A 27,026-nucleotide genomic window follows, 5' to 3' on the forward strand; every position below is an offset into this window, starting at 1 on the left:
ATGACACTGCAAATGTTATAAAGATTTAAAGTAACCAGGCTGGTAAATACTAAATTCTTCTTGTTTCAGACATCACTTATGGTGTTGCATGTACATTTTAGGGATGTTATCTTAGCTTTTTCACTCAGGTTTGTTCTCTGGTGCATCAGCCGACTATTTTAACAGCAGGGCTGCTGCATCAAAGCAGCTCTTCAGTGAGTTTTGCAGAGCCCCCACCCCATGCTCTGTTATTTGCCGGCTGATCGCTGTCTGAGGGAGCTGGGGGCTGCTCCCGCGCTTCCAGGGGGGAGACGGGGGAGGCTTTTTGTGCTTGTTGGGCTTCGACCCCTGGGAGCGTGGCACCAAATGAGGTTCTGAGGGCAAAGCAGCCCCGTTATCCACACCTCTGGTGTATTTTTTAGCCCTCCCGCCTGCCCCCAGCAGCGCGGCCAGCCGAGCCCCGCGCGGCACCTGCGGCCCCTTCTCCCCGACATGGCGCCGGCTCCACACGCGGCCGAGCGCCGCCCGCGTTCTCCCCCCGCCGCCGCCGCCGTCCCTCCGCGCCCAGCCCGGGCGGGGCCGCGCTCCGCGGCGGCCGCCAGGGGGCGCGGGCGAGCGGCGGCCGGGGATTGGCGGCGGGGCCCGCCTCGGCGCGGCGGCGGGGAGGGCGGGGAGGGCGCGGCGCTGCGGGCCTGCCCCTGCTGCCTGCCCCCGCTGCCTGCCCCCGCGGCCGCTCTCCCGCCGGGCGCCGCGGCGACGGTTACTTAGCGGCTGGCAGCCGGCGGCCGCTCCCTCCTCCCTCCCTCCCTCCTTCCTCGCCGCCGCTCTCTCCGCCCGGGGAGCGCTCGCACCGAGCGAGCCCGCGACGCGGCCCCGCCATGACCAAGGAGGCGAAGAAGCCGTTCCGGCAGAGCGTGGCCGAGTGGCGGCAGTTCGTCTACAACCCGGACAGCGGCGAGTTCCTGGGGCGCACGGCCAAGAGCTGGGGTGAGCGGGGGGCGCCGGGACCGGGCTGTGGCGGGGGTGCGGGGGCGCCCCGGCTGACTCAGCCCCCGCCGCCGCAGCGGGCAGAAGCCGCCGGCCTGGCCGCGCCGGGGGGGCTGAGGCGAGGGGGGGCTGCAGGTGAGGCCCCCGGCCCGGTCCCCCCCCGCCGCCGGGCGCCCACCGGGGCGGCCGCGCCCGTGGGGCCGAGCGAGCGGCGCCTTTGTGCGGCCGGGTGCGGGGCGAGGAGCCGCGGGGCCGGCCCCGAGGGCCTGCCTGTGCTGGCGCTGCCCCTGCCGCCCGCTCGGGCTCCCGGGGGCTCGCGGCGCCTTGCGCAAGATGAAGGCTCCGCGGCCGGCCCGCCGGAGGCAGCGCGCTGCCCCCCTCAGGTAGCCTCCCCCCGAGCTGCACAGCCTGCGAGCATCGCCGCGGCCCTTCAGGAACAATATTTGGGTTTCCTCGCGCTGTTTTCTCACGTTAGGCGCTCGTGTAAACGCTCGGCGTTCGGATGTTTCTTCAGCCCTCGCGGGACGCGTTTACCGACTGCAGAAAACGCTGCGTCGCCTCCCGGGGCTTGGATGTTGTCGGGGTGCTTCGTGGCTGTGCTCACAAAACCGGCAGGAGGCTCAGCATGGCGCGGGGGAGCAGGCCAGCGCATCCTTGGCCCTGACACAGCCTCAGCGAATGCTAATGCCGGGGCGGCGAGGAGGAGCGTGCAGCCTGCGCCGTGCCAGTGGCTCGGCCGTCGGGAGAGGGCCCTGCTCTGACAGGGGTTCTCCTCCATTCAGATGGAAATAAGAGCCCCGAGCGGCTCTGCCAGTTGAATAGCAAAGGAGAGGAAATTTCCACTATGCTGTCGTCTGGTGATCGCTCAGCGCAGGCAGGTTTCCTGAAGCGCGTGGGTTGGATGAATGGGTGTATGGTTTGCAGAAGGCTGTTTGTGTCGTGAATCTGACAGGCACAAAGGCTGTGGGCACATCAGAAATAGCTTGTGACTCAAAAAAAAAAATTAAAAAAAAAACTGAAACAACCTTCTCTGTTCAGACCTATCTGAGAGGATAAATCACTTACAGCGTTACTAGCTCGTGCTAGTCCAAGGCCAAGAGATAACACTTGAAATTGATAGGACTAACTTAGTGGGTAATTGAGCTCTTATGTTGTTTTACAGCCGGCTCACTTGATAAAAGATGTTTTTCCACATTGAGAGAGTATATATAGACCCAGATAGCAGTTTGAATGATCTTGCTTAATTAGCTTTCTTAAGTGGTTTAGGTGGTTGACACAGGGTTTGTGATAGACCTTTTCCTGAGGTATACGTTGAGAGGTGACTGCCCAGCAACGCTATAAATTGTCAGCATGTGTTTTTTTGTCAATATTCATTTGTCCTGGCATTTTGCAAGTAATGCCTTGTGCTTATTTAATTTATTTACTTAAATATATTAAATAAATAATTATTTTTGTGTGTTTTGGGAATTTCAGTACTTGATATCCCAGTCTCAAAATCATCCACAAAGATGAAATTAGCAGGTTTTTGTTTTGTTTTTAATTGCCAAACGCTCATTGAGTGACTCTGCTACAGGAGAACGTGCAGGGTTTGGTCTCACTTCTGCTCTCAGATCGCTGATGTGAGCTTAGAGCAGGCTCACTGACTGTTGTTCCCTTGCTCTTGCTGAGCTCCCCTGTGAAAAGCAGGGAGGCAGGAGAAGTGAGCTCTGGCTGCCTGTCTGCTGGGCTGTGGCGTCTCCAGGGACAGCATGGTAAGAATTTGGTTGGCTCTGATTCTTCCTTGTGCGTTTCTTTTGTCTCAAGACAGCTTCCTCTCAGAAATGAGACAGTAACAGTAGAGAAATTGTTAAATAGCTGTTTGCAGTACGTGTATGTATTGCCTGGTCTGAGGCAGTCCTGGAGGTTTATCAAAATTGTGACTGCAAGGCAGTGCTTCTCTGTGCATTGGAGTGCCTTGGCATTGGAGTACTTGGCCTTATTTGCCATTTCTACACCAGGATCTTTAAAAAGATTTAGCACAAGCAGGTTCTGTTTCACTCTCTGCTCTTTTGTCACATTGCAAAGTGTGTTGCCCTTAGAGTTTTGTGAAGAGTTGCCTTTTGCAGGTTGGTAAACAGGCTGCACTAAGTCTCCTCCTGTTGCAAGAAATAGAGGATTTGTGCTTTTTGCGGACCTGAGGGCTAATTCAGTTTGTCTTTCACAAACTGGTATACAAATGTCAGTTTTCTAGTTGTTTTAACTGTCATTAATTGGATAGAATAACACAAGCGCAATGAAATGCTGGAAATGGGCTATGGATGGCTGAAGTCTGTTCCCAGCTGCACGCAGAGAGGGAGGATCAGTCCCGGGGCTATGCGCAGGCTGTCATCGGGCAGGGCAGAGGAAGGAGAACTTGGAGCACTGCCACGTGGGTCCTTCCTGTAAGTAAAAGGAAGATTAGCATCATGTTCTACATGTAGTGGCAAGGTGCTGTGCCTGCCTGCAGTTACAGCAGGAGCACAGAGTGAGATCATTGCTGCAGGCAGTACTTCATTTGTGGTCACGCTGGGGGTTATGCCAAGCCTGTTGAAGCCTTTCTGTAAAGCTGGCCATGTCTGGGTGTTCAAGGTAGGGATGATAACTCTTGGACTACGTATAAATTCTGGCCTCCTGAATAGTCTTGAGTGCTTAGTGGTATCCTTCAGTGCACAAATATGTGCTTGAAATGAAAAAACAACACAGCAGAACAAAGAAAAACCAACAAAAGCCAGAAGATCAAGATTTGCTTCTGTTTAGTTTTCAGTGTGTTCGTGCTGGGACATACAGTACTGTCAAAGCTTCAACTGCTTTTCTGACTTGGTTCTTCTCTGTTCATTATAGTGTTTGAGCAGGGTTTTGGTGTGATTTAGCTTCCTTCACAGTTAGCATAGTGTTAAACGTACTGGGATCACTGTCTACCAGTGCAGTAGAAACGCTTGCACACCCAAGCTGTGAATCTTACAGAGGCAGTGCTATTTTTTGTGTCGTGGCAGATGGACAGAACACTTAAAAATTCCTGCACAGCCAGGAGTATGACCGCAGTCAAAATCTTACTAAAGTTTTCCATGATATTGTACATCTTAATAAATAAATATTTGAGAAATCAGTAGACCGTTTTATTTTCCATGACAGAGATAGCTCTGAGGAAGGAAAGTTTCCTTTTTACTGTTGAGGGTATCAGTAAGCTCTAGTGGTAGGTTGGGGATGTGTGTGTGTTTTAAATGCTTGACGATTGCACTTAAGCACTTCTTTTGTGATTCTCTGCAGGTGTTTCACTTGGCATTTTTTATTGTCTCCTGGAGATGTTATATCTAGATCCCTGGTTTATTGTGAAATAAACTGTAACCCAGGACCAAGGGTTTATTTCTTCTTGAAGTCTTCCTTCCCTCTTTCTTCCTCTCCTTCCCCCTGCCACTCCCCAAACCAGGAAGACAGTAATTCTGAAGTGATTAGGCAATAAGGATGAGACATGATTAGTGCTCATCTAATCTGTACAGATATGTAGGTGTAAAGCAAAGAAATCCATCTGCAGGTGGACCAAAAGGCCTTCTGAATGTTGCTGGCATTGGTGGTAGTCCCTAATAACACTGCTTACCTTTTATAATTCCCCTAGATGAAGTTACTGAAGAATGATGACGCAGGTGATAAGATCAATGCAGCATGTAATCCATAAAACCATAAAGACAATGCTTTTCAGTATTTTGGAGGCTGTTGAGTAGTTGCTTCAAGGCCTGTTGTGAGTTTGTTTACATGGAGGCATGCACATATCTACCTATGTGTGATGTTTAGGAAGAGCTGCCAGTCTGGTTTATGCCAGACTGATGAGCTGTTTGTTGGTTTTGCCATGTAAAGAGTGGAAAACTCGTATTTGTCATGGTAGTCATGGCCAGATATTTGATGTCCTGACTCTTTACCAGAGTGAGATGCTCTAATTTTCACTGTGGAGGAGTTCTCTGATTCTTGCAGATGAACTCCAGCTAACAATGGCACCAACGTGTTGGCTCAGAAATACGAGTTTTCCAGATTTGACTGTTGCTTATCAGCATTGTTAGGATATGAAAGGTTCTTTGATACTGCAGTGTCCTGCAACAAGAAAAAAACACACACACACAAAAACCCACTAGGTTTTACTTACAGATAAGTTGCATTGCAGGATTTGGTTTTGCTAGTTTTCTCTGTGTGTTCAGGTTAAATAGTGAGAGCCTGCAGGTTGTGCATGGTGACTCCACCCTGGAAAGCATGGCAGGGTAGCCGTGGTGCCTGCGTATCCCTTGGGTTAAACACGGAGGAGTCTTTTCCACTGTTACTTGGGCAGATCTTGTTCTCTAACAAGAAATCCAGCACTGTGTGGAGTTATTTTGGCTGAGCTCCTTGACAAGTTATGGCTCATTCCTTGTGATTAGCTTAGGATAATTAATACTAATAGGCTCACAAAGTGCAGCTTAGTTCGGTGCCGTTGGAAGTTGCAGGGCTCCTTCTTTCTTTTTTTTTTCCATCCTCTCCTTTTTAATGTGGCAGAGTAGCATAAATGGGGCAGTTTATTCTAATACACAGTGTTCTGCAGTGCAGTTACAAGTTACATTAAAATACGGGTTAAAGGCAGCATTTCTTGGGGGTACGTGCATCTGCTTTGCTGTGCTGGGAGGGGAGCAGAGTCTTCCTGGCCTTGTCGCTGCTGCCCCCCCGCCGGCACGAGGACACCGTTAGGGGCTGTGCACAGACATCGGGGCCCTCTCGTGCCTTCCCCAGTGCTGCTGCTCCAGCTGTGGGCGTGAGAGCCCATCAGTAATAAACACATGGGGGGGAGATCCTTTTTTAATGGCTTGATGAAAGTGTATGCCAGAACTGATTAATGCGTGGGATACAAAATGGGAGCTAGCCAAAGTGTTGGGTGTTTTGTTTCCTTGTTTTGTGATACCCAGAATACATGGGATATTTAGGAGGAGATCACTGCTCTGTTTTGGGTCCGGTTACAGCAGTTGTAAGCTTACAGGTAAAGCAAATTACTGGTGCAACTGCAAATCCAGGTACAATTTTAGTAATGGCTTTAGTTGATTAGGATTTCTACTGCTTTCTTGATATGCTCTTTTCAGCTTCTAAGTAGCCCTAGAAGTAGCTTGCAATAGATGTCCAGCTGCCTTGTTCGTTATAGAACAGGGCTGGTTTTGCATTGCCTCGGGTACTTTGCTTCATAACTTGCAGTTGCCGTGTGAAGTATCACATACCAGGAGTTCCCAAATGCGTCTGAAATGGCTGCTCGCTTTCAGAGGGCTGCAGGTTAGTAAACAACTGTCTCGACAGCTGAAGTTCACCTAAACTAAAACCAAAACCTGGTGATGTTCAGCTGGTTGCTGCAGGGGACTTTTGTCATGGTAACAGTGATTTGGGAAACACCTCATTATTTTAATATGCAGATATTTTTTCAGAAGTAGTGCAGGTACCTGCATTTGCAGTAGCCGTGGATTGCTGGTGGCCGTAGCGCACAAGGAAACCTGTCAGTGCAAAATGCAAGAATAGGTCCTGGGACAGGAGCCAGAGCTGAGGCTGCCTTCTGTCATCTCCCAGTGGACAGTACTCATCACTGGGTGCAGTCATTTTTGCTTTTTTTTTTTTTTTTTTTTTTAATTACTATGGAAAATAGAAAAGTACTGCACTTGAGTCTCTCTTATAGTCGGGTGTCAGTGATAGAGTGCTGGGTACTGATTTTGATATGTTATCTCTTGGACTTCCTGATAGCAGCCTTATTGACAGAATATTTTGTAAAAAAGTGAATTTGCATCATTGTTTAGTTATGTTTTCAGGTTAGAAAGGTTCCGAAGATGCTTTTCTGTAGTTGGCTCTTTGTGTGAGCACCTAAATTTCTCCATACCAGTATAGTGCCCATTCTTTTTGACAAGATGTGTGCATCCATGTGTCTCAGGTGATGAGTCTTGAAACAGAATGACTTGCTCTTCTTCAGCTTAGTATTGTATACTCAATTAATTAAACAATTTGTGTAGAATCTTACATGTCATTTACCAGGTCTTCTATCCAAACAGTATACCTGCTTCATCTTCAGTCAGGAACTATCTCCAGATAAACCTACATTTTGAAAGGTAATATAAGTGAACTTACTGGTACATATTTTTAAAAAGTCTGAAAAGAAAATCAAGGAAGTGTAGCAAGCACTATGTTGTAAGTTTTCAATTTTAATGAGATATGCTGATATATATAAGCCCATCAGGATCAAAAAATGAGCAATGAGGGAATATTTAGTATGTTTGCTTGAAAACTTTGTTACAAAAACAGTTGAGCTTTGCTAAATTTAAAAAGGTTAAGTGAGAGCTGTGCATCCTATCTCAGAAAAAGGACCAAGTTCTCTGGAAATCTCTTCAGCTAAGCCTGTTACGTTGTCTTTTCACTAAACAACTTGTATCCAGAGTCCATGTCTGTGTGTGCATAATGAAAAATGGCGAAGAAAAAAAAAAAGAACACAAATAAATTGAAATAAAACAAGATTAAAGCACTTAATCACAGTAAGTTTTCTAGCGATTTCCCTAAGTAGTGTTCTCACCTAGCAGTTTGTTTCAGCTACCTGATGGAGAGGTATGGGCATGTAATAAGCTGTTCCCCCGAGGCCATGTGCTCAGGTTTTGGGGAGCTCTTTGAGTTGTCAAGTTGGAGCTAGTAGCACCTGTGTACCTGGAGCATCCCAAGAACCTTGCTGGATCCTGGAGGTAGATCTGTACACCAGGTGGATGTGCTGGGCCACGACTTGGAAAGCCTGAGTGGAAGGCTTGGTGTGTTCTCAAACACCTGCAGCAGGAAGCATTTCCACCTGGAGGCTCTCCTGGAGCAGGAGGAACGTGCGAATGAGTGCCGTGTTGTGTGGGGTGCTCTCAGGTCCTCAGCATGCTGTTACACCACCAGTGCGCCTCTGCGATGTATTCCTGATCCAGCGTAACAGTTTCATCTTTGCACTCTGTTCTTTCATCTTCCGGACCACCCATTCCTTTGAGATGCAAAACTGTAACTCCCTTAAACAAATGGAGCTGGAATAGCTTGCTTAGTCATCTTTGCTAGCCTCCCAGTGCAGCCCAGAGTGGTCTCTAATACTTCTCTCTTAAGGATACCAAAATGCCAGATTTTACCCTGTACATTTTGAGAGCTGGCAAGTATGAAGAGAACTTTTCTGTGTTGTGCAATACATGTATGTGCTGGGGCATGCTGATTTATAGCTACCGTTGGGAGTGACAAGGGTCCTGGAGGGGGAAGAAACAACAAGTTGAGCATTTTCTTGCTCTTATCTTTTTTGAAAATCAAAACAGGAAATAGAATTAGCTGAAACAAAAATAATAACTTCAGCTTTTCTTTACAGGTTTGATCTTACTATTCTACCTGGTATTTTATGGCTTCCTAGCAGCGCTCTTCACATTCACAATGTGGGTTATGCTTCAGACACTGAGCAATGACATTCCAAAGTACCGCGACCGGATTTCTAGTCCAGGTAACACTGTTTATTTTTTCATAAACCCATTTCTGGTTTAACAGTTAAGTTTTACTTGCAAGTTTGTTTTTAATTTGCAGCTGTCTATGAAAAACTGTGATTATTATTCAGTCACAAATTTCAATGGAAAAACGTGAGGCAAGTATGAGGCAAGTTATATATAGCATACATTCAGTCAGCAGCAATTTGTGCATATGTGCTAACTTTTGCTGATTTTTTTCTCTATATATTCTCTTTAGTCAATTTTGTTGTATGTTTAGACTGCAATTTTCCCTTCCATACAAAATTCTGTTGTAAAAGTGGAGTTATCATTTGACCAAACTGCTTTAGAGATACTTTAGATCAATTCTCTTGGATCAGATGGAAAGCCACCTGTGAGTAGTGTTTGGTACTTGGAAGAAAGTACAGGAGGGGGCTGTGTTAGGGGGATGATCTGCTCAGGAGCTTGTAAGGACTGCAATGGGAAGGCATTTTCAGAGTTTTAATTTTAGTATTAGATAGTTTTAAACCAATGTGGAATGCCTGTAGGTTCCAGAGGTTGTTGACACATTACATAGGGATCCATGGAGAAGGGAGGGTGTGATATTACAATGAAATTAGATCTGTATAATATGTAGCTGCCACTAGAAGTGATGTCTTGCTACCTCTTTCTTTGTGTACATGCTCGTCTAGTCCCACAGCTGGCTGGTTCAATGAGCTAAATTGATGGAAAAATAACTGCACAAATAAAAATGTGTAATGAGATCACTGTCTTTATTTTAAATATATCACAGAAAAAAATCTATCATTTTAAGCTCTATTCTGGTGTATCTGTATACTAGAAGAAAAAAATAAAAGGATTTGCATTGTAAAAGGTTTAAAAGCTGCTTCTGCATACTTTATATTGAAGAGATTAGCCTTTTTCTCCATACTGTTTCTGGAGAATGTCTAACTATTGGATCTCTACATGTAATTTAAATGATTGGGCCACCTGAAAATTTAATAAGATCTCTCAAATCTTTCAAAAACTTGGCTTAGGGATCAAAAACACTAAATGGTTATGCAATACATGTATTAATTTGGGGCCCCCAGCACAAAAAAGCTGTGGGCCTGTTAGAGTGAGTCCAGGGGAGGGCTACAAAGATGATCAGAGCCTGGAGCACCTCTCCTATGAAGAAAGGCTGAGAGAGCTGGGGTTCTCTCAGGGTTCAGCCTGGAGAAGAGAAGGCTCCGGGGAAGCCTCGTTGCAGCCTTTCAATACTTAAAGGGGTTTCTTAAAAAGATGGAGAAGGACAGGGAGATAATGCTAGGAGGAGTTGGGAATGGTCTTAAACTAAAAGAGGATAGATTTAGACTAGACATTAGGAAGAAATTCTTAATTGTAAGGGCAGTGAGGCCCTGGCACAGGCTGCCCAAACAAGCTGTGGATGCCCCATCCCTGGAGGTGTTCAAGGCCAGGCTCAATGGGGCCTTGGCCAACCTGACCTAGTGGGTGGTGTCCCTGCCCATGGCAGGGGGTTGGAGTTAGATGATCTTTAAGGTCCCTACCAACCCGAGCCATTCTATGACTGATATTTTGGTGAAAGTTAGATTATGTCTTTATAATACTTTTTCCGTTTTTGAACTCCAGACACACAAAATTAACCACCATCTTGCAGCTGCATTAGTACTCAACATGAAACGTAAATCTGTGTGTGAGCAAGTTGCAGCTGGGCCCCTGTGACAAATCTCTCTGGATTCTGAACAGCTTTTGTTTTGATGTGATGTTCAGGCCATCTCTAACAGGTGCCCTTGGACCATAAGGGATTCTTGAGGATCTGTACAGACTTTTCAAGCTAATAACGTGCTAAATTCTGAAAGAAAAACAAAGAAACAAATAAGATGATCTGCTTAGTTTAAATAATAATAATAATTAAAGAAAAAAAGGTGGCTTACATGACCATTTCTTCTTCTGTGGTAGTCTGAATGTTGGTAGCGAATAGAGCTGTGGGTAGCTATGGTTTAATACTGAATTACTGAAAGTTTCTCTCTTGAGTTTGGGTTATTGATTTTCCTGTGTTTTTAATTGTCATAAAGGATGTTAGTGTAAAATAGCATATCTTCTACAACTAGTTGTTTTTGTTTTTTTTTTTCTTAGGTGTTTCTTAAACATTTCTGAATTTATTTTTATTAATGATAATTTTATGAGTAATTAAAGACAATAAAATTGCTTATCTCTGTTTTAATGTTAAGCTTAACTGTATCATTTTTCACTTGCAGTGAAACATGTCATGTTCCTGGCTGTAAAACTTTAATAAATTAAAAAAAAATATCTGCACACAAAACCTGGATGGCGTAGGTTAAAGGTTTTATTCTTCTATTAAACATATTTGGAAATCTCCCAGATTGATTTATTTTATAATTGGTATTTGGCTTGCAGTGGGCACTGGAATACAATAATATCAATCAAATGCAGATGATTTTAAGGCTTTTCTTTTTTTAAAATCCCTTGGAATTGTAGGATAATGTAATCTCTGTTACAATCCTAGGTATAATCCTATGTTGAAGCTGCTAATTTTGTTCCCCTAGAAGGCCCCATACCCTGCATCTCTCATGGTCTGTGCTTCAATCCTTCTTCAAGTAGCTTTTTCTGCAGCCTTTCCGTAGTCTCTAGGCAGATTGTACTGCACTGGAACTGGAGCAGTCTCTTCCTCTTAGGATATTTTTGAAGTTCCCCTGAAGCAATGAGTCTCTTCAAATTATTGTTTTTTTCATTGATGACTAGTTTAGTAACTTTGTCATTCACTTTGAAAAACAGCATGGAATTCTTTTGTTTACAGTGTAAGTATATAGATAATAACAATCTCTTCTCCCCCCAAACTCCTGAAGTGACTTTTCAGCCCTGTTGCTAGTTCCTTGTATTTTTTTTGAATCCCAGTTCAGTGTGGAGGTCAGAAAATGACTAAAGGTGCAAAGTAATTTGTAGTCAAACATGGTATTTGTAATTTTACATGGTCTGTCAGTCACAGAGGTGTTTCGTTGTGGCTTTCCAAGATGGAAATTTGGAAAAAATCTAAAATTTGGAAAAATTCAAAAAAAAAAAAAAAGAGAATTTTTTTTGAAATCCTGAAAAAAATATAAATTTAAAATTATACATAATTTTGGAATCTAAACTATGTTTGTGTATGATAAATTTATAGTGCATGCCTTTCTTATTTCCCAAAGTATTTATAGTAATTTCTGCTTTCACATGAGAAGCTGGGATATTTCTGTAGGTGAATGACCATAGACCCGGGCTGGTTAATGGCACTTTCTGTATGCTTTCCAAAAGCTTACTGATTGATTAACTGCGGTAAAGTATTAAGAATCCTTCATTAGGACAACTTCAACTCCCTTGGTGCTGGCCTGTGTGTGTGTCAGCAGACCTCCCGTGTTGCCAAACTGTCCCTGCGATGTAGCTGAACAGTTCCTTGCCCCTCTCTTGGGAAGAAGGGCAGCTATGTTCTGTCAGGAGCCCCAGCTCCATGTCAGTGTCTGCCTTTTTCACCCTCCAACGCGAAGCCGGTTTTGAGGATGCTGCAGTCATTCCTCCCGCTAGGCCCGGCACCTCTCTGCAGCTCATTCCTTGCTCTGGCAGCAGGCAGGGGACCGGTAGCACTGCTGTCCCTGAGGCTGTGGTGTCCTGTGTCCTTCAGGGACCCCGTAGCTACCAGGGCCTGGTTGTGCCGTGCCCCTGCCCGGTGCCTTAGTCCTGTGTTCTCCTGGTGGCCAACTACCTCTCATTTCTCTGAAGAGAAAGAGGGAAGGAACAACTAACTGTCTTGTTTGGGAAAACTTACAAACCATCTTTATGCATTATAAAGCTTCTTAAAAATACTTTGTTTCTTCTGGGTGTCTGTGAGATAAATAAAGTTTTAGCTTCATTCTGTGTTGCCTAGAGCTTTGACGCATAAGCTTAGCTGAAGGTTTTCTGGGTGGTTTCTAATTATATTTTTTTTAGTTTAATCTGCTAAATGTTGAAAATGTGAAGTGAATCAATAAAATTGATTGATTGAAGGTGATTTAAGTTTCTGATTTTGCTATTTCTAATCATTGGGTTTGGTTTATGAATTGTGTATATGCAAGATTGAATTAAATATAGGTATTTTTTCAATTTATGGATATGATTTTTGAGTAGGTTAAAGCGGTTTAAGGATGAGTTGTTGTTCAGTTCTTTACTTGCACGTTTTCTTTTTAAGGGCTAATGATTTCACCAAAGCCAGACACTGCACTGGAATTCTACTTTAACAAGAGTGATGCCAATTCATATGCACAATATGTTTCTACACTTAAAAAATTTCTTGAATGTAAGTAAGTTACTGACAGCTACCCTAGTAGTTCAGGTGTCTTGCTGTTGGGTACATTAGTTTCCTTTTTAACTTGAAGTTAGTAATTGCTAAAGAAAATTGACATACTTTCAGGCTTACTCTAGACAAGTATGTTATTGAAGCATATACTTCACAGAAAAAGGTAATTATCATTACCTACATTTGACAGGGAAACAGAGCCCCTCAAAAATTGGAAGTCAGAATTGAGGAGGTTCTGTAGAATTGCACCTTTTTGCATGAGTTGCTTTGTTAGCTACACAAGGTATGGGCTTTTCTTTCAGAGCTCTGGGGAGGTGAGAGGGGGGGTAGGAAGAATACTACATTAAATGATGACCTTCCTCTCCTGCAGTTCAATAGGTTTTGGACTCGATATGAGGTTGAGCATTTATTACCTTTTTTCCATTTTATTTTATGAATGCTTAGCTATGAGAGGCGGGTGGGGGGGTACACAAGACAGAATGCATTAAATGGTGAATAGGTGAGCATTTGTGACAAAGTGATCTATGTACTTGTGAAGCAGAAGTGAGAATAACTTGGGATGTAACTATAATGTCAGTTATACTACCTGATGTAAATGTAGAGATAGTTTAATATTAGCCATTAAAATACTTGAAGTTCCTTATAAACTGTTTTAAAACAAAGTACCGAAGGAAAACTGGCCTAGGTTCCAGGTTAAAAAGAAAAAGTTTATATTTTAATACATTATTAGTTTAGAATGATGTACAGAAAATAATAATGACTCTAGAAGGAGGATTTTATTTCTTTTGTAATATTCTCTGTATTCTTTCATTTGGCTACAATGCCACTTATTGGGGTTAGACTCGATCTCTGGAGGTCCCTTCTCCTGCCTATGATTCTGTGATTCTTGATAAGACTTGAAAAATCATTTTAGATAGAAATAAGATAGAATATTTAGATAGAAAGATAAGATAGAAATTTAGATAGAAAGATAGAAATAAGAGGCATAGTACTGTGAAAATAATCCTGTAAGAAAACTCCTAGGAAAGTAATAACTATAAATTAGAGGTTTATGTAGGCTTTCTGCATTTTTACCTACTTGTATGCTTTGTATTCTTGATTTTAAACCTATTTTTCTTTCATAGCGTATGATGATTCAAAGCAATCCGAAAATATAAACTGTACACCGGGAAAGGTTTTTGATCAGAATGATGTTGCTGATAAAAAGGCATGTCGATTTAATCTGTCTGAGCTTGGACAATGCTCTGGAAAGGAAGATAAGACCTTTGGCTATTCTAAAGGAACTCCCTGCGTGCTTGTGAAAATGAATAGAGTAAGTGCTTGCTTTTTTTTGTTAAAAATATTTTTTACTATAAGCATTTCCAGCTAACACTGTATGAAATATCACTTCTGAAAAGGACTGAAATACATGTTCAGTTTGCTTCTCAGGATACTCACATTTTTGAAATAGTGTAATTAACTGAAATGTCTACCAATACGTGTGTTTCAGAGAGTAAAATGAAGTGGTTTTTTTGAGCATTCTAATATTTACAAGTATTGGCTTTCATCACTTGCATCAAGATATATGAAAACCCTATTTAAAGAATAAAATGTACTTTGATTTAGCTTACTGTTCTGTGTAACAGATTGTATAACGCTCTGCAGGTCAAGCGTGTTTTACTTGGTGCCTGCATTCCAGAAATGTAATTAGAATGTCATGGGTTCTGTAACTCCTAAACTATGCAAAGTGATGAAAATTTTACTGAATGAATAACTGACTTTCCAGTGATGTTGTATGTTTCTTGAACTGCTAATTGGTTTGTCATTAATATTACATGCTTAATGTAAAATAAGAAAATAGTCCTTGGTATGGCCACTATCTAGTTGAGCTTTAACTTAACAATGCTTTGCATCTTGGTTCTAGTCTAAAATTGTGCTTCAGAAAATTAATACTAGACAGATTTGCTCCTTGTATCAACTCTGTCATAGTAAGTGGGAGAAAGTTTGAATTTGATATGTAAATTGGAGAGGGGAAGAAGGTCTGTAAATATTTTAACTTTCTTTCCTTTAGATAATTGGATTAAAGCCTGAAGGAGAGCCATATATACAGTGTACATCTAAGGTCAGTTCTGAATGTAAGAAATACGCGTGTAGTTAATTTTCCTTGTGATTAAGATGAAAAGTGAACGTAAATGCTATCAGAACATTTATTTCCATCTCTTCTGTTAGACTTCGTACTTCGTTTTTTATTGTTCTCATCTTACTGTATGTCTAGTTTTAATGTATTTAATTTCTTCCCTATAGTTAGTCTTTTATTCTTCCTTTTTTAGATGTATTTGAGCTACCTCACTTCCTATACCATTGAGAAAATGCATAGGCATAACTTGTAGTCATGCGTATTTATTTTTTATTTAGTGTGAGTTATGTTTTGTTTTTCCCATTTCATAACCTATATTTTCATTTTTTTCTCCATGCTGCAAGTGCACCTTAGACAATTTTATAAATGATGGGTAAGACAAAATGTGGAAACTGGTGTTGTTACTGTTCAAGTAAAAGTTGTCTCCAAGTCAAATACAAACAACTTGTATTAACAGCTACTCTATAAGTATTTATTGTGTACCAAATGCTTACACAGAATGTTTTAAGGTAATTATTGTAATTGCTCTGTTTTCTACATATTTCTCCTAGACTGCTTGGGGAGCAGTGAAAGCCGTGGTAAGTTAGTAGGTTCAGCAAGGGATAGTCATGGCTCCTAGATTGAGTTGACTGATAAAAACATAGGCGGGGGAATTTCAGTAAGTTATGGGACAAATACCGCAAGTTTTTCTGCCTTCATTCTAGATAGCTGTGGTAGGCATAAATTTTAATACTTGATTTCTGACAAGTCCTTGGAAGCTTTGATCTCTCCACGGTAGTCTTTTGCAAGCAAAATTGATTCCTTCTCTTATTTGGGACTCATTTCTTTGTGTCCATTCTTAAAACATGTTCTGTTGGAGGGATTCATTTCTGTAGAAGAAAGAAACACTTTTTCTATTCCTACTTTTCCCCTTCTCCAATTTATCATTTTTTGTAATTTAGTATCCCAAACTGGACACAAGGTTTCTTGTAGCTGAGGCAGGTAATAACAGAATTTTACCCTCTGTCATCACACTGGAAGTTGTTACGTCTCTCAAGGTGAATTTACTGTTTGTAATACTACTACTACATTAGGCACCATTAACAACTGTCATTTTCACCTTTTGTCTGTGTTTGATTTTTAAAGAATAACTTCTGACTACTTATGCCTATTGCTTATTGAAACTCTTTGTTTAAACTTGAAAGATTACACTGTTCTTTACATTGGCTCACGTGGCCTTCTTTCCAGTTCTGTTTTTATTTTTTTGACTCTATTGGAAAAGAGCACCTTGTAATGGTCTCTTCTGTAGTGGATGAGGTGACTGCTTGTATCCCTTCTGGGACTTGGTGATGCAAGGATGGGAATTGTGATCCTCTTCTCTCCACATTGGAGAGGTGGAGAAGGATAGCCAATTGCTTTGCATTTTGTTGAGGAATTTATAATCATACTGCAACTGCCACAGGATCTGAATGCCCCCTAAATACTGGCTCATGACAGAAATTGAAGTGTAGAGGCTCTTTGTCCTTCTCTGTTGATTCTCTTATTCAGGGTGTTTATTTAGTCTTTAAATAACTGCTGTGTTGCAGCATTTTTTTTTTCCTTCTCTGTTACTGTCAGAAAATGTGGATTTAAAAAGTTCGGGATGCATTACAAAGCTAAGTCCAGGTGATACTTGCTTCTGAAAACAAGCCTCTTGCTGGCTATAATAGCTCATAGAATATATGCAAATGCTTGTGCAGTTCGTAGCACAAACGCAAATTAACCAGTAGTTATAGGTTTTGCATCAGAATTTTTTTAATATCTGAGTGACAAAAATGGAGTTTACTTAAAAGTGATTCTGCTGAGCAGAGCAGATATCCTACTATCATGTTCCCTTCATTATCGGGCAGACCTTTTTTTTTTAACCTCTGGATGAGCTGTTGATCATTTTTTCTTTCCACTTTACCAACATTTTTAAATATTTAATATTACTTGATTTTTGCACGTATTGGGAGCAATCTGAAGAACTGTCTGCCTTGATTTTTATGCAGTTTGACTTTTAAATAAATCTAAAAATTAACCGTAAGGACAAATCTCTCAAATACTAGATGAGGTAGACAGCCTTCTGACCACACATCCTGCCTGTCTTTGCTACCTGAAATATTTGAGTTTTTCATTTTGAAATTGATACCATTAAAAAAAAAAAAAATTCTTAAAGCATTCTTCTGCCAGGTGACCCTTCTTTCTTCTTACTGTGCCTTCTCCTTGAGATTTGTTTAAAGAGAGAAATTTTGAGTAGATTTGTGACATCGCAGTTGTCATGTTTCATAGTTTCACACCTCCTTGCTCCCCCTGCCCCTTGCTATCATCACAATGATTTCCATAGGTAAGGGCAGTTAGTGTTAGTGTCCAGAGCAGCTGTTGCTGCCCCATCCCTGGCAGTGCCCAAGGCCTGGATGGTATTTGGGCAGCCTGGGCTGGTGGGAGGTGTCCCTGCCCATGACAGGGGGTTGGATTTAGATAATCTTTACGGTCCCTTCCCACCCAAGAAAATCAGTAGGCTCGTACTTTTTTAATAGCAGAGAAGATAAATAATATTAATTCCAAGCTATATGCATTTTTGTTGTTTAGAGATCATCTTGACTTTGTATTAGGCATCTCTTTCTAATTTACGAGAATGAAAAATACCTTCCTTGCCATTGTCAACATACTTGGCCTTGGATTTGTTTGTTTGTTTGTTTTTTGAAAGAAATCTCAGATGTTTTATAAGGTTCTGCTAACCTGGATATTGTTGTTTTATCTTGTTTCAGTAAATTTTGCTTTAAACTGCATTGTGAGTCTAAAAGGCTACTGCAGTTATACCATTACTCCTTAGATGATGTCATTCTTGCACAAGTTCTTTCCATGTACCTTTTTACATCTGTGTACATCTTTTTACATCTGTGTCTTTCCATGTCCCTTTTAGCATCTGAAAAATTATTTTAAGACAGTCCTAATAAAAACTCTTGTAGGTGAGGTAGAAATCTACCTTTATGTGTCCAACTAAGTGGTCTGACTTGTAGATTTGCTGACTGCCTGCAACTTTGTGGAAATTTTCAATGGTAAGCAGAAAAAGTGACACTAATGCATTGGTTCTTGAAGCTTTTCAACTGATGCAGCTAGCTTAATTTTTAAAAGTTTGTGTAAGGATATTAGTTAGGATTAATTATTATTAATTAAATCAAAAAAATCCACAGCATTTGCATGAGGCAGGCAGTTGCATGTCCAAGAACCTCTGCCATTTTATTTTGATAGCTTAATGCATATGTTTATGACTGCATGCATGTGTTGTGTTTAGCTGCTAGAGAAAACCCCACTCCTATTTATCTTTCTTATATCATTCTGAGTTCAAATTTTGTAAGCATTATTTCTGAAATATATTTGATTGAGTATATCAGCTGCACGAGCTGTAGTGAAAATAGAGACTAATGGTGAAACGAAACATTTCTTCTTAGTAATTAAATTTGAGAACTCAAGGTCTAAAATATTTAATGAACATATACTGAGGAACTGCAATAATTTAGACTTCAAATAAATTAGAATCTGGCCATACCCTAAGCTCATCTGGTATGGTATGTTCTTTTGGTGGAAGAGGAGGTATTTCTGGGCTGTGGTTCATTCCCTGTTTCTTGATCTTTCTTTACCCTCCCCTTTGCTAAGTTTTTTTACTGCAGTTGTATTCCGTACTATGTAGTATATCTTTTTTTTTAAATTGCGGCTATTGTATATGGTAATATAGGAAAAAAAACCAACAATGAAATGCACTTTGAAATTGTGATTTACACTGAAAAAGTAATGATGTTCTAAGACATATTTGGCATTGGTGCATAAACAGTGGTGAGCTGCATAAATACAGTGTGTACTATTCAGAAAGGATCTAATCTACAGGCATTTTAAAAATCATGTAAGAAATAGGTTGGATATTAGGAAAAAATTATTTACTGGAAGTGTTGTGCAGCACTGGAACAGGCTGCCCAGTGAAGTGCTTGAGTCACCATCCCTGGAGGTCTTAAAGAACATGTAGATGTAGAACATACTAACATGGTGTAGCCATGCTGCAAAAGCCTTTCAGTGAAGAAGTTTCTCCTAATATTCAACCTAAACCTCCCCAGTGCAACTTGAGGCCATTTCCCCTTGTCCTATCACCAAAGATAACAGACACTTGGAGATCTGTCTGTCGTTATGTAGACAACATGTGTCTGGGACAGCACAGTGTATATGTAAGACACAAAAAGATTGTGTATCTTACAGACTGGGTGACTCCTTAGTCAGAAATTATGCAGCATCTTTATAGGTAGCTGCTTCTTGCTGCTAGATTTGGTATTGTAGGGGAAAGTCTAGTGATAAGACATGCATATATGTATCGTTTCCTTCTGGCTGCTGATGACACAAACTGTGGTAACATCATAATTTTAAAGCTTAGTTTCTGTTTAGGTAGCCTGTATTTCAAAGGTAGCTGAACAAGTTAGGAATGGTACACTATTGCTACGAGCTCCTTGTGAAGGGTTGGGGTTGTACTGTTCCAAATTTGAATTATGAAAACCTGGCTTTAAACAGAAATTCATCTCATCTTAAACATACGTATGCTGTTGCTTCACCAAAATATACAGGCTTGCTTGTGGATACATGGGATTTTAGCTTATATGTGTGGGTGTTTTGTTTTGTTTTCCTGCTGCTGTTATATTAATTTCATTGAGTATTAAAATATACCTCCTTTCTTTGGTAAGGGAAACTTGAATATGAGCTGTCTTGACCTGATTACTAATTTAAATGTTACTATTAATAAGCTTTACTGCAGCAGATGTGTGCAGCATGTAGCTGTTTGCCTAAAATTCATCTATTTTGGAACTTACTTTAATACTTTGGAGCTTCTTTTTCTTTCTTTTTCTGTACTTCCCCTTAGGGATCATGCACTTTATCATTGGATTATAATTCCAATTTTGTACTTTTATCCAAGTAGATATTAACTTCTAATTTTGTTGTTATCTCCAATCATAGGAACAAGGCATGGTTGAGATAAATTATTTTCCTCCAGGAGGCTCGATTGACTTAATGTACTTTCCATACTATGGGAAAAGCTTACATGTGAGTATGTCTTAATGATGGTCTTCTTACTAAACAGATTGATGGTGAAGTTTGAACATTTTAATGAGGTACTCGTAAGGAATATTATATCTGCACAGATTTTATAGCGCTTGATGAGACTAGAGAGATGCTTTAGCAGATGTAAGGAAGTAAAGTAAGCACTGTCCTAATGAAGAAAAGGCTGTATACTAGTAGCATTTATGGCATCTGCTGTTTTTTGGTCACTGATATATTCTGGAATCTTTCTGACTGCAGGGGAAGGCAGAAAAACTAAAGTAGTTCTTTTGACCCCAATACAATTCCGAATAGTTGATCTTAGGGGCTTATGTACAGGATATTAGATTTATAATTCAGCATGGTATTGTTGCTTATACATCTTTGTGGCTCTGCAGTCATGTTTTTTCTTCACGCTGTTTTATGAAGAAGCACTTCAAGGTTGTTAATAACTTTTTTTTTTTTAACTTAAATGTTTTTTTTTTTTGTCTTTGCTTGTCCCCCTTGCCCTCTTTGTATTCTGATATTTATCTACTTGAACAGTGAAGTTTTCAAAGTAAAATAACTGCTTTATGGACACAGAATATGTATAGTTAAGACTCCATTTTTTTTTCAAATTTAAATTTAGCTATTTTTTTCATTGAATCTGCTTGCAATAACTAGGTACGGAAAATCTGTATTTTCTGTAAGATATACAATCATATTGCCTTTTATTGACCAAGTTGATTGATCAACCATTGACTACTGTTCACCACTGAAAATAAAAAGTACTTTTTAAATGTAAATCTTTTAGGCCCATAGGACATCACAGTAGCTGTTTGATATTTTCCCAAAGGTTTTGGTACTAAGTTATTCACTTACTATTTTTCCAGTGTACGCTAGCTTATTTGCAGAAGTTGACATGATTTTTTTCTTCACTTTTCTTAATGAGGAAGGAGTTTTTCTTCAACATCTGCTTTAATGTAATTTATGTATAGTTCTGTCTTCTGTTTTGTTGCCAGAATTCTTTAACTGGTAAAGCATCCATTTTCTTAGACATAAAAGATTATAGAGGGACTGTCAAACTCTGATTATGATAGGCAGAGTCGGTATGTACTCTATTCCCTTTTTGGAATGACAGAATAGGATAAGTGTGTTGCTTCTTTAAGAAAAGCAACATATAGCATGAGTAGACCTTAACAGACCTTGATAGACCTGGTCAGGAGATAGTTTGTACCAAAGATGGGATGAAGAAAGAACTTTACTCATACAATTCCCGTCTTACTGCTATACTGATAAAAAGGTAAGATTATGAAAGGAGAGCAACTAAGTCAGGCAGAACTCAGTGCTGTTCTTTACTTGATTTAGATGGTTAAGAAAAAAATATATTTTTTTAATTAACTGGTATTTTCTTTTGGAGTCTTTGGGTCAATGTTCTTTCGTGTTCACTATGGTGTGGTATAGGTTTGTTTGAGGATTACTTGCTTATATAAGATGCAATTCTCCTATCATTAGTGTATTGTGAAAAAGAAGGCAGCAAGAAGAGTTGAGAAAAGTTGAGTATTTGACCATGTCTCAAGAGACTGGATTGATTTCTTGCCTATACCACAAAATGTGTATCTTATATCTATGTGAAACTGTTGAACTATTTCATTCTGTAAAAGAGTTAAGAGGATACAACTAATCTTGCTGCTGTTGAGCTAAGGTAGTAGCAATGAAAGTACTGAGGTTTTTTTTAAGTACATAGTTTTATGGGCCAGAATGGTTATTTCCCTTTACTGCTCAGCACAATGAACTCAATTGCCTGACCTTAGAGAATGCACCTTTTTGCAGATCATCTGTAGTGCTTAGTGAGGATGCTGATTCTCATCCCCCGCCCCCAGTCATTTTATATTGAGTAAAAAGTCATTTTGGCATCATATCTTCAGAACACCATAGAAATTTGTGTACCTATTTGAAAAATCTTAGAGATGTGAAAACATCTCTGAGCCAACTCAAGGATTTTATTTCTGATTTTTAGAAAACTTAGTTAATACTTTTAATGTGGGTGGTATAACCACTTAAAACATGAGAATTTTGAGGATGACTTGCCTAGTTCTGTTTCCTCCTCCCAGTTGGACGTTTATAGGGGAACAGGAAACATTCTGATTGAGTAAAATCACCCTCCACCTAGGCAAAGTTGTTAAGTCAATGTATTTCTTACTAGTCCTTCATTTTAAAGATTTTTGCACATACGCTTCCATGCCACCATTCTTTGTAAATGAGAATTTGACTATTCTTTATTGCCTTCTTTGTTAGAGAGGTAGAGACGATAGCTGGTAGGTAACAGAAAGGTATTAAAAAAGTCTCTTTTAAGTTAACAAAAAATTAATCCAAGGTTTTGTTCAATTAAAATTTAAGGCTTGCACTTGTATGATATGCAGTGTCATATTTAGTCCAGTAGCTTCTATGAATTTCACTGTTCAGAATTACCCATGTTTGCTGGCCACCGGGAGAGTAAGTACATATTTTTACTTAAATGGCAGTCACTACTGTTGACCTGAAAATAATAAATAAATTGTGGAAATGCTTGACTCTAACATAGGCATGAAATGCTGCTCTGAAAGTATATAATGAATTCTTATTTTAATTGATAGTCACTTTATGAGAGAATTAAAGTTGTCCTAATTGATTTGGACTTGAAAAATCATACTATCTTGACAAAAAATATAATCGTGTTCCATCTTATATTTTAGTTGTTCTTATAGGGAATGGAGAGAAGAATTGTAATTGTTTCACCAAATATGACTGACCAGGATACTGTTGAAATACTCAATGAGAGGTTTCTGTCAAAAACTATCAAACAGATAACACACATTATTGTTGAACAAGAAAATGGGATAGATTGGAAGGGAAGCTAGCTTACTAATAGTTGTTAAAACATGCTATTGGGAAAAAAAAAAACAAACAACAAAACACTTTAAAATGTGTTAAAAATTTGTTCTATAAGAAATTGAGAAGAAAAAGACAAAAGAGGGAATTGGTAGGAAAGCAGAATGTAGTTTCAGAGGATGTTTCAAGTAGAGGTTTCTAGAAAATCGAACCCAGTGTACTAAAAGGGTAAAGTAACGTACCACTTGAAGATACTGTCTGTGACTCATGTTAGGTTGAATGTATTGGTTATGAAATAGTTTGAAGAATGTATACCTGATTATCTAACTTGGAAAAAAAAAAAGTCTTATCTCAGTCAGACTGGGCTTTGAAAGGTTGGGTTCTTAACTAGCTTTTTTTCTGAACTGTTTTGATGGATTAAATGTTAATTGTTCATGCTAATTGTTATATTCACATCACTTACTCCAGTATCTCAAATATTTTCCCCATCTTTCTGTTTACTAGGCTCACTATTTACAGCCTCTAGTGGCTGTTCAACTAGCAATTAACTCCAACAGTACCAATGAAGAAATAGCAATTGAGTGTAAGATCCTGGGCTCACCTAATTTAAAAAATGAAGATGATCGTGACAAGTTTCTGGGACGAATTGCCTTCAAAGTTCAGATGACTGAATAGCAGGAGTAAAAAGTTCTCCACAAAGTAAACGCTGTGTTGTCTGTTTTGTATCAGCTGGACATGCCATTCTAGGATATGAGACCACCTTGGAGAATGTTAAGGTGGCTTATGGCATTCAGGGTAGCATAACAATATGCTTCCAAATCGTATGTTTAAAATCCCTCAAAATAAATGCCTATCATGCTTCTGCCTGCCCCATTGGAACAGTGTACAGACTATAGTTATGTCATAGGGACCTGTAAATAGCTGTTTTCAAACACTTAATAATGGTGACCTTTGTCCTGTTCTAAAATGTGGTTTTATCCCCCAAGTGAGTGTCTCAAGCTTACTGTGCTGTGCTATGTAAATATTGTATTGATTTAACACTGGTTTAACTGTCATATCTCAATGCTGACACAGTTACAGGGATAAATAATAAATGGTACCTGATCGACACGGTGATTTTTTTTGAGAGAATAAACACCTCCACATAAACTGCGTGTATGGGAACTGGTGGGTGGATGGATGGATGCCTGAGTGGAGATGCCTTAAATTGTAGATTGGGTGTCATGGGAAAATGACAATGGATTTTAAGAGTTGATATGGATTTCAGAAAGTAAGTGCTCAACTAGTACTTTTTTGTGCTTGTCACTGTGCAAGTATTGTGTACATGTAATACTTGGTATAGAGTTTGGTATTCTAGTTGAGGAATTGAATCTTTCTTCGTGTTGTTAAATTGCTTGCGATATGTGGAGCACAAATAAAATCTATACAATATTTTAAAACTTTCTAGTTCAGAAATATCAATATAAAACAATTAAGATTCGTTTAGAGTCCTGGTAACAGTTGTACAACAGAGCTGCTTGATAGAAACAGCCTCACTATCGTGGGAATAGACTTTCATTTTTCCAATTAAAAATAAAAATTGAAGAACCTCTTTTGGGGAGAGGGGATTGTCTTGATTAAACATTCCTGTTTAATTTATATACTGTTTCATTGCATCATTTTAACATACTTCATGTTTTCTTGTGCTCTTTGATCTTGTATTTTCTGTTTATTTCCTCATCAGCCATTTTAAAAATGGGTGTCACAACTGCTTCATAGAAATTGGCTATTGATTTGGAGTGTGGATTACTTGCAATTTGTTTTTTTTTTTTTTTTTTATTAATCCACTTGCTAAAATGACTACAAATAATCAAGCTTATTTGTGACTGCTCCTCATGTCAAAATGAGTTGACCCATTATACTGGGTAATAGCTTCTGTAGTCTTTCTGACATGGGATTTATAATGCTGTTCCCTAGGATTTTTGTTTCTGTTTTCTTGAGCATGTGGTCCACATCTAGTGTGTTAATCTCAGTATTAAAGACTACAGCAAATTAAAGACTATAATTTGTGCAAATACTGGTTTGTTCTGTTAGTAATATCGTGGCCTAAATTTGTTACTTAACATGCTTTTATGCCTAATTGCTAGAGTGTTTCTATACTTTATTTGAACAAATCAAGTGAATGGTTACTAAAATTCAAGATCCAGTCTTAAAACCCTGCTTTGAAAATGTTTGAGACCAGTGTAATCCACATCAGTGCAAAAATTTTTAAATACCTGTGCAAGCTTACACTGGTGAATGTTTGGGGGAAGCTAATCTTAATTGGACTTTAACAATGTTGAACCTCATTAAAATAGATCTATAGTGACTGATATCATTTAGCATGCTTTTTTGTTGTTGTCTACAAAAGAAAAATTGATGTTCCTCACAATATGCAATGGATACTTATGTAATGATAGCATGCATCAATATTGAGTGAGAGTATTCTTTCAAAATATTCCATTACTAATGTTTTAGATCATGCAGTTTTAGAGCTGGGATACCTGGGTTCTTGAAGATATCACTGATTGGTTCTCTGTATCTTAATACTGCCTGAAAGTATTTTAAGAGTCCTGACAGAACTTAAAGTGTAGAGGTTACATCTGAAAAAGAGAAATACTCTTCATGTTAAAAAAAAAAAAAAAAAATCACACTTGTGTTCATTTAGAAATGGTAAGAATTTTTAGTGAAATGCTCAGTTTTCAAATGAGTTGATTGTTGCAACAATTTCTTTCTACTTCTTTATATAGACAAAGCATGAAATGGCAATTCTTCACCAGCACTTTTCAGACAGGTAGAACTCAATAAAATCCTGTTCTCCCTAGATTTTGTAGAAGTGTGGTTTTGTTTTGTTTGATTTTATTTAATCACACAGGCATCATCAGTGATGGGGAGGTGGGACTTTGAAAGGGCTCAACTATCAAAATCACCGTGTAAAATATATGTAGGTAATGAGTGTTGAACTATTTTTAAGTAATTGAACTGTTTTCCTTATTTTCATTTCTTTTCAGAATTTGAAGTAGTAAATGATCTAGCAGTTATTTATAAGCAGGTCAATTAGGGCATGATAAAATTACTTAGTTTCTTCATGTGCAATTTTCAGTAAAGGTTCCCTGGACTTAATTTACAATTATGATTGAAGATTTTAATTTACTAACTTCTTAGCAAAAACCTGAGATGTTTAACTTTTATACTGGTTAATACTTATTTGTCTCACAGAGTAACTTTTAGTGCCTTCAAGTCTGGAGCAGAACTTTCAAACATGAAACTGCCAGTTGCTGCAGGTGCTTTTTCAAACTACCGTAAAAATCTGCTGATAACCAGCTGAACTGAGGTACCATCTTCATTTTGCCCCCCTGCCAGCGCTGCACATGAACACACAGAGCTAAAGGGAAAGCTCAACAGAAGGTCATCAGGAGACAGCATTAGCTGAAAGGTTCATTTAAATTGACCATGCTGTAGATAAGATAATCTTTTGATCAGGTGATGGGCTGCAAACCAAAAATGCAACTTTTACCCATAGATGTTTCCTGACTATAAAACTGATGTTGCTGTAGACGCAGATTCTATCATAGAGGCTTGATTTTACACAAGTCTCACTTGTCCTACAGGTGAATTGCGTAGAGTAAATGTCATTGTCTTGTTAGAAGCAGCACCTTGAATACAAATGATCAGGCTTCCTAGTTTTTCTTTGTCTAAATGGGGATGGAAGGCAACCAGAGAGAGGTAAACAAAAAATTCAGGTTTTCCTAGTTTGAAATCTGTTAGTTTGGTGGCTGTGATTCTTGACGTAAAATCAGTGTAATATAAGGGTTATGCAGAAGCTTGCATGTCACTGTGTAGTTTAGATCAATTTGATATAATAATTCATGACTAAAAGTAAGACTTTTTGTCTCTTTAAATCTCAGGCAAGCACCTAAAGAAGCCAGTAAAGGAAATTTCAAAGTTATATTCATTAGTGTGTACATAAATAACTTTTGAGGCGCAGCCGTGAACAGTAAGTATTGCATGTAGCAGTGGCAGTAGTGCCTCATTCTGATTTTGCAGTAACTGACTGCAACTGCTAAGAGTTTGATCTGGATTTGGCAACAATTACTTTAAAAGGCTGAGAAGTACCAATGTATTTGAATTAATAAAATGACTTGTGTATTTTATTTTAGAAATTATATGTATCTGTGTGTAGTATACATTA

The 27,026-nt window shown here is 39.5% G+C and overlaps 1 protein-coding gene across 3 annotated transcripts; it reads left to right on the forward strand.

The window, feature by feature from the left end:
• Positions 1-644: 644 nt before the first annotated feature.
• On the forward strand, positions 645-25,658 carry ATP1B3 (ATPase Na+/K+ transporting subunit beta 3). 3 transcript variants are annotated; one of them, XM_027463940.3, is made up of 8 exons: positions 648-966; positions 8,342-8,470; positions 12,667-12,774; positions 13,899-14,086; positions 14,825-14,875; positions 15,442-15,468; positions 19,886-19,972; positions 23,321-25,658. In XM_027463940.3, exons 1-8 carry the CDS (start codon positions 858-860, stop codon positions 23,489-23,491), a joined length of 870 nt encoding a protein of 289 aa, XP_027319741.1. In that variant the 5' UTR covers positions 648-857; the 3' UTR covers positions 23,492-25,658. The 3 variants fall into 3 exon arrangements, with proteins under 3 accessions (XP_038039390.1, XP_027319741.1, XP_027319742.1); XM_038183462.2 differs by lacking the exons at positions 19,886-19,972; positions 23,321-25,658 and adding an exon at positions 15,832-19,879 and having other exon boundaries at positions 645-966; XM_027463941.3 differs by lacking the exon at positions 15,442-15,468 and having other exon boundaries at positions 651-966.
• Positions 25,659-27,026: the final 1,368 nt, after the last annotated feature.

The sequence above is a fragment of the Anas platyrhynchos genome, chromosome 9, assembly GCF_047663525.1.
Source record: "Anas platyrhynchos isolate ZD024472 breed Pekin duck chromosome 9, IASCAAS_PekinDuck_T2T, whole genome shotgun sequence".
Lineage (NCBI taxonomy): Eukaryota > Metazoa > Chordata > Aves > Anseriformes > Anatidae > Anas > Anas platyrhynchos.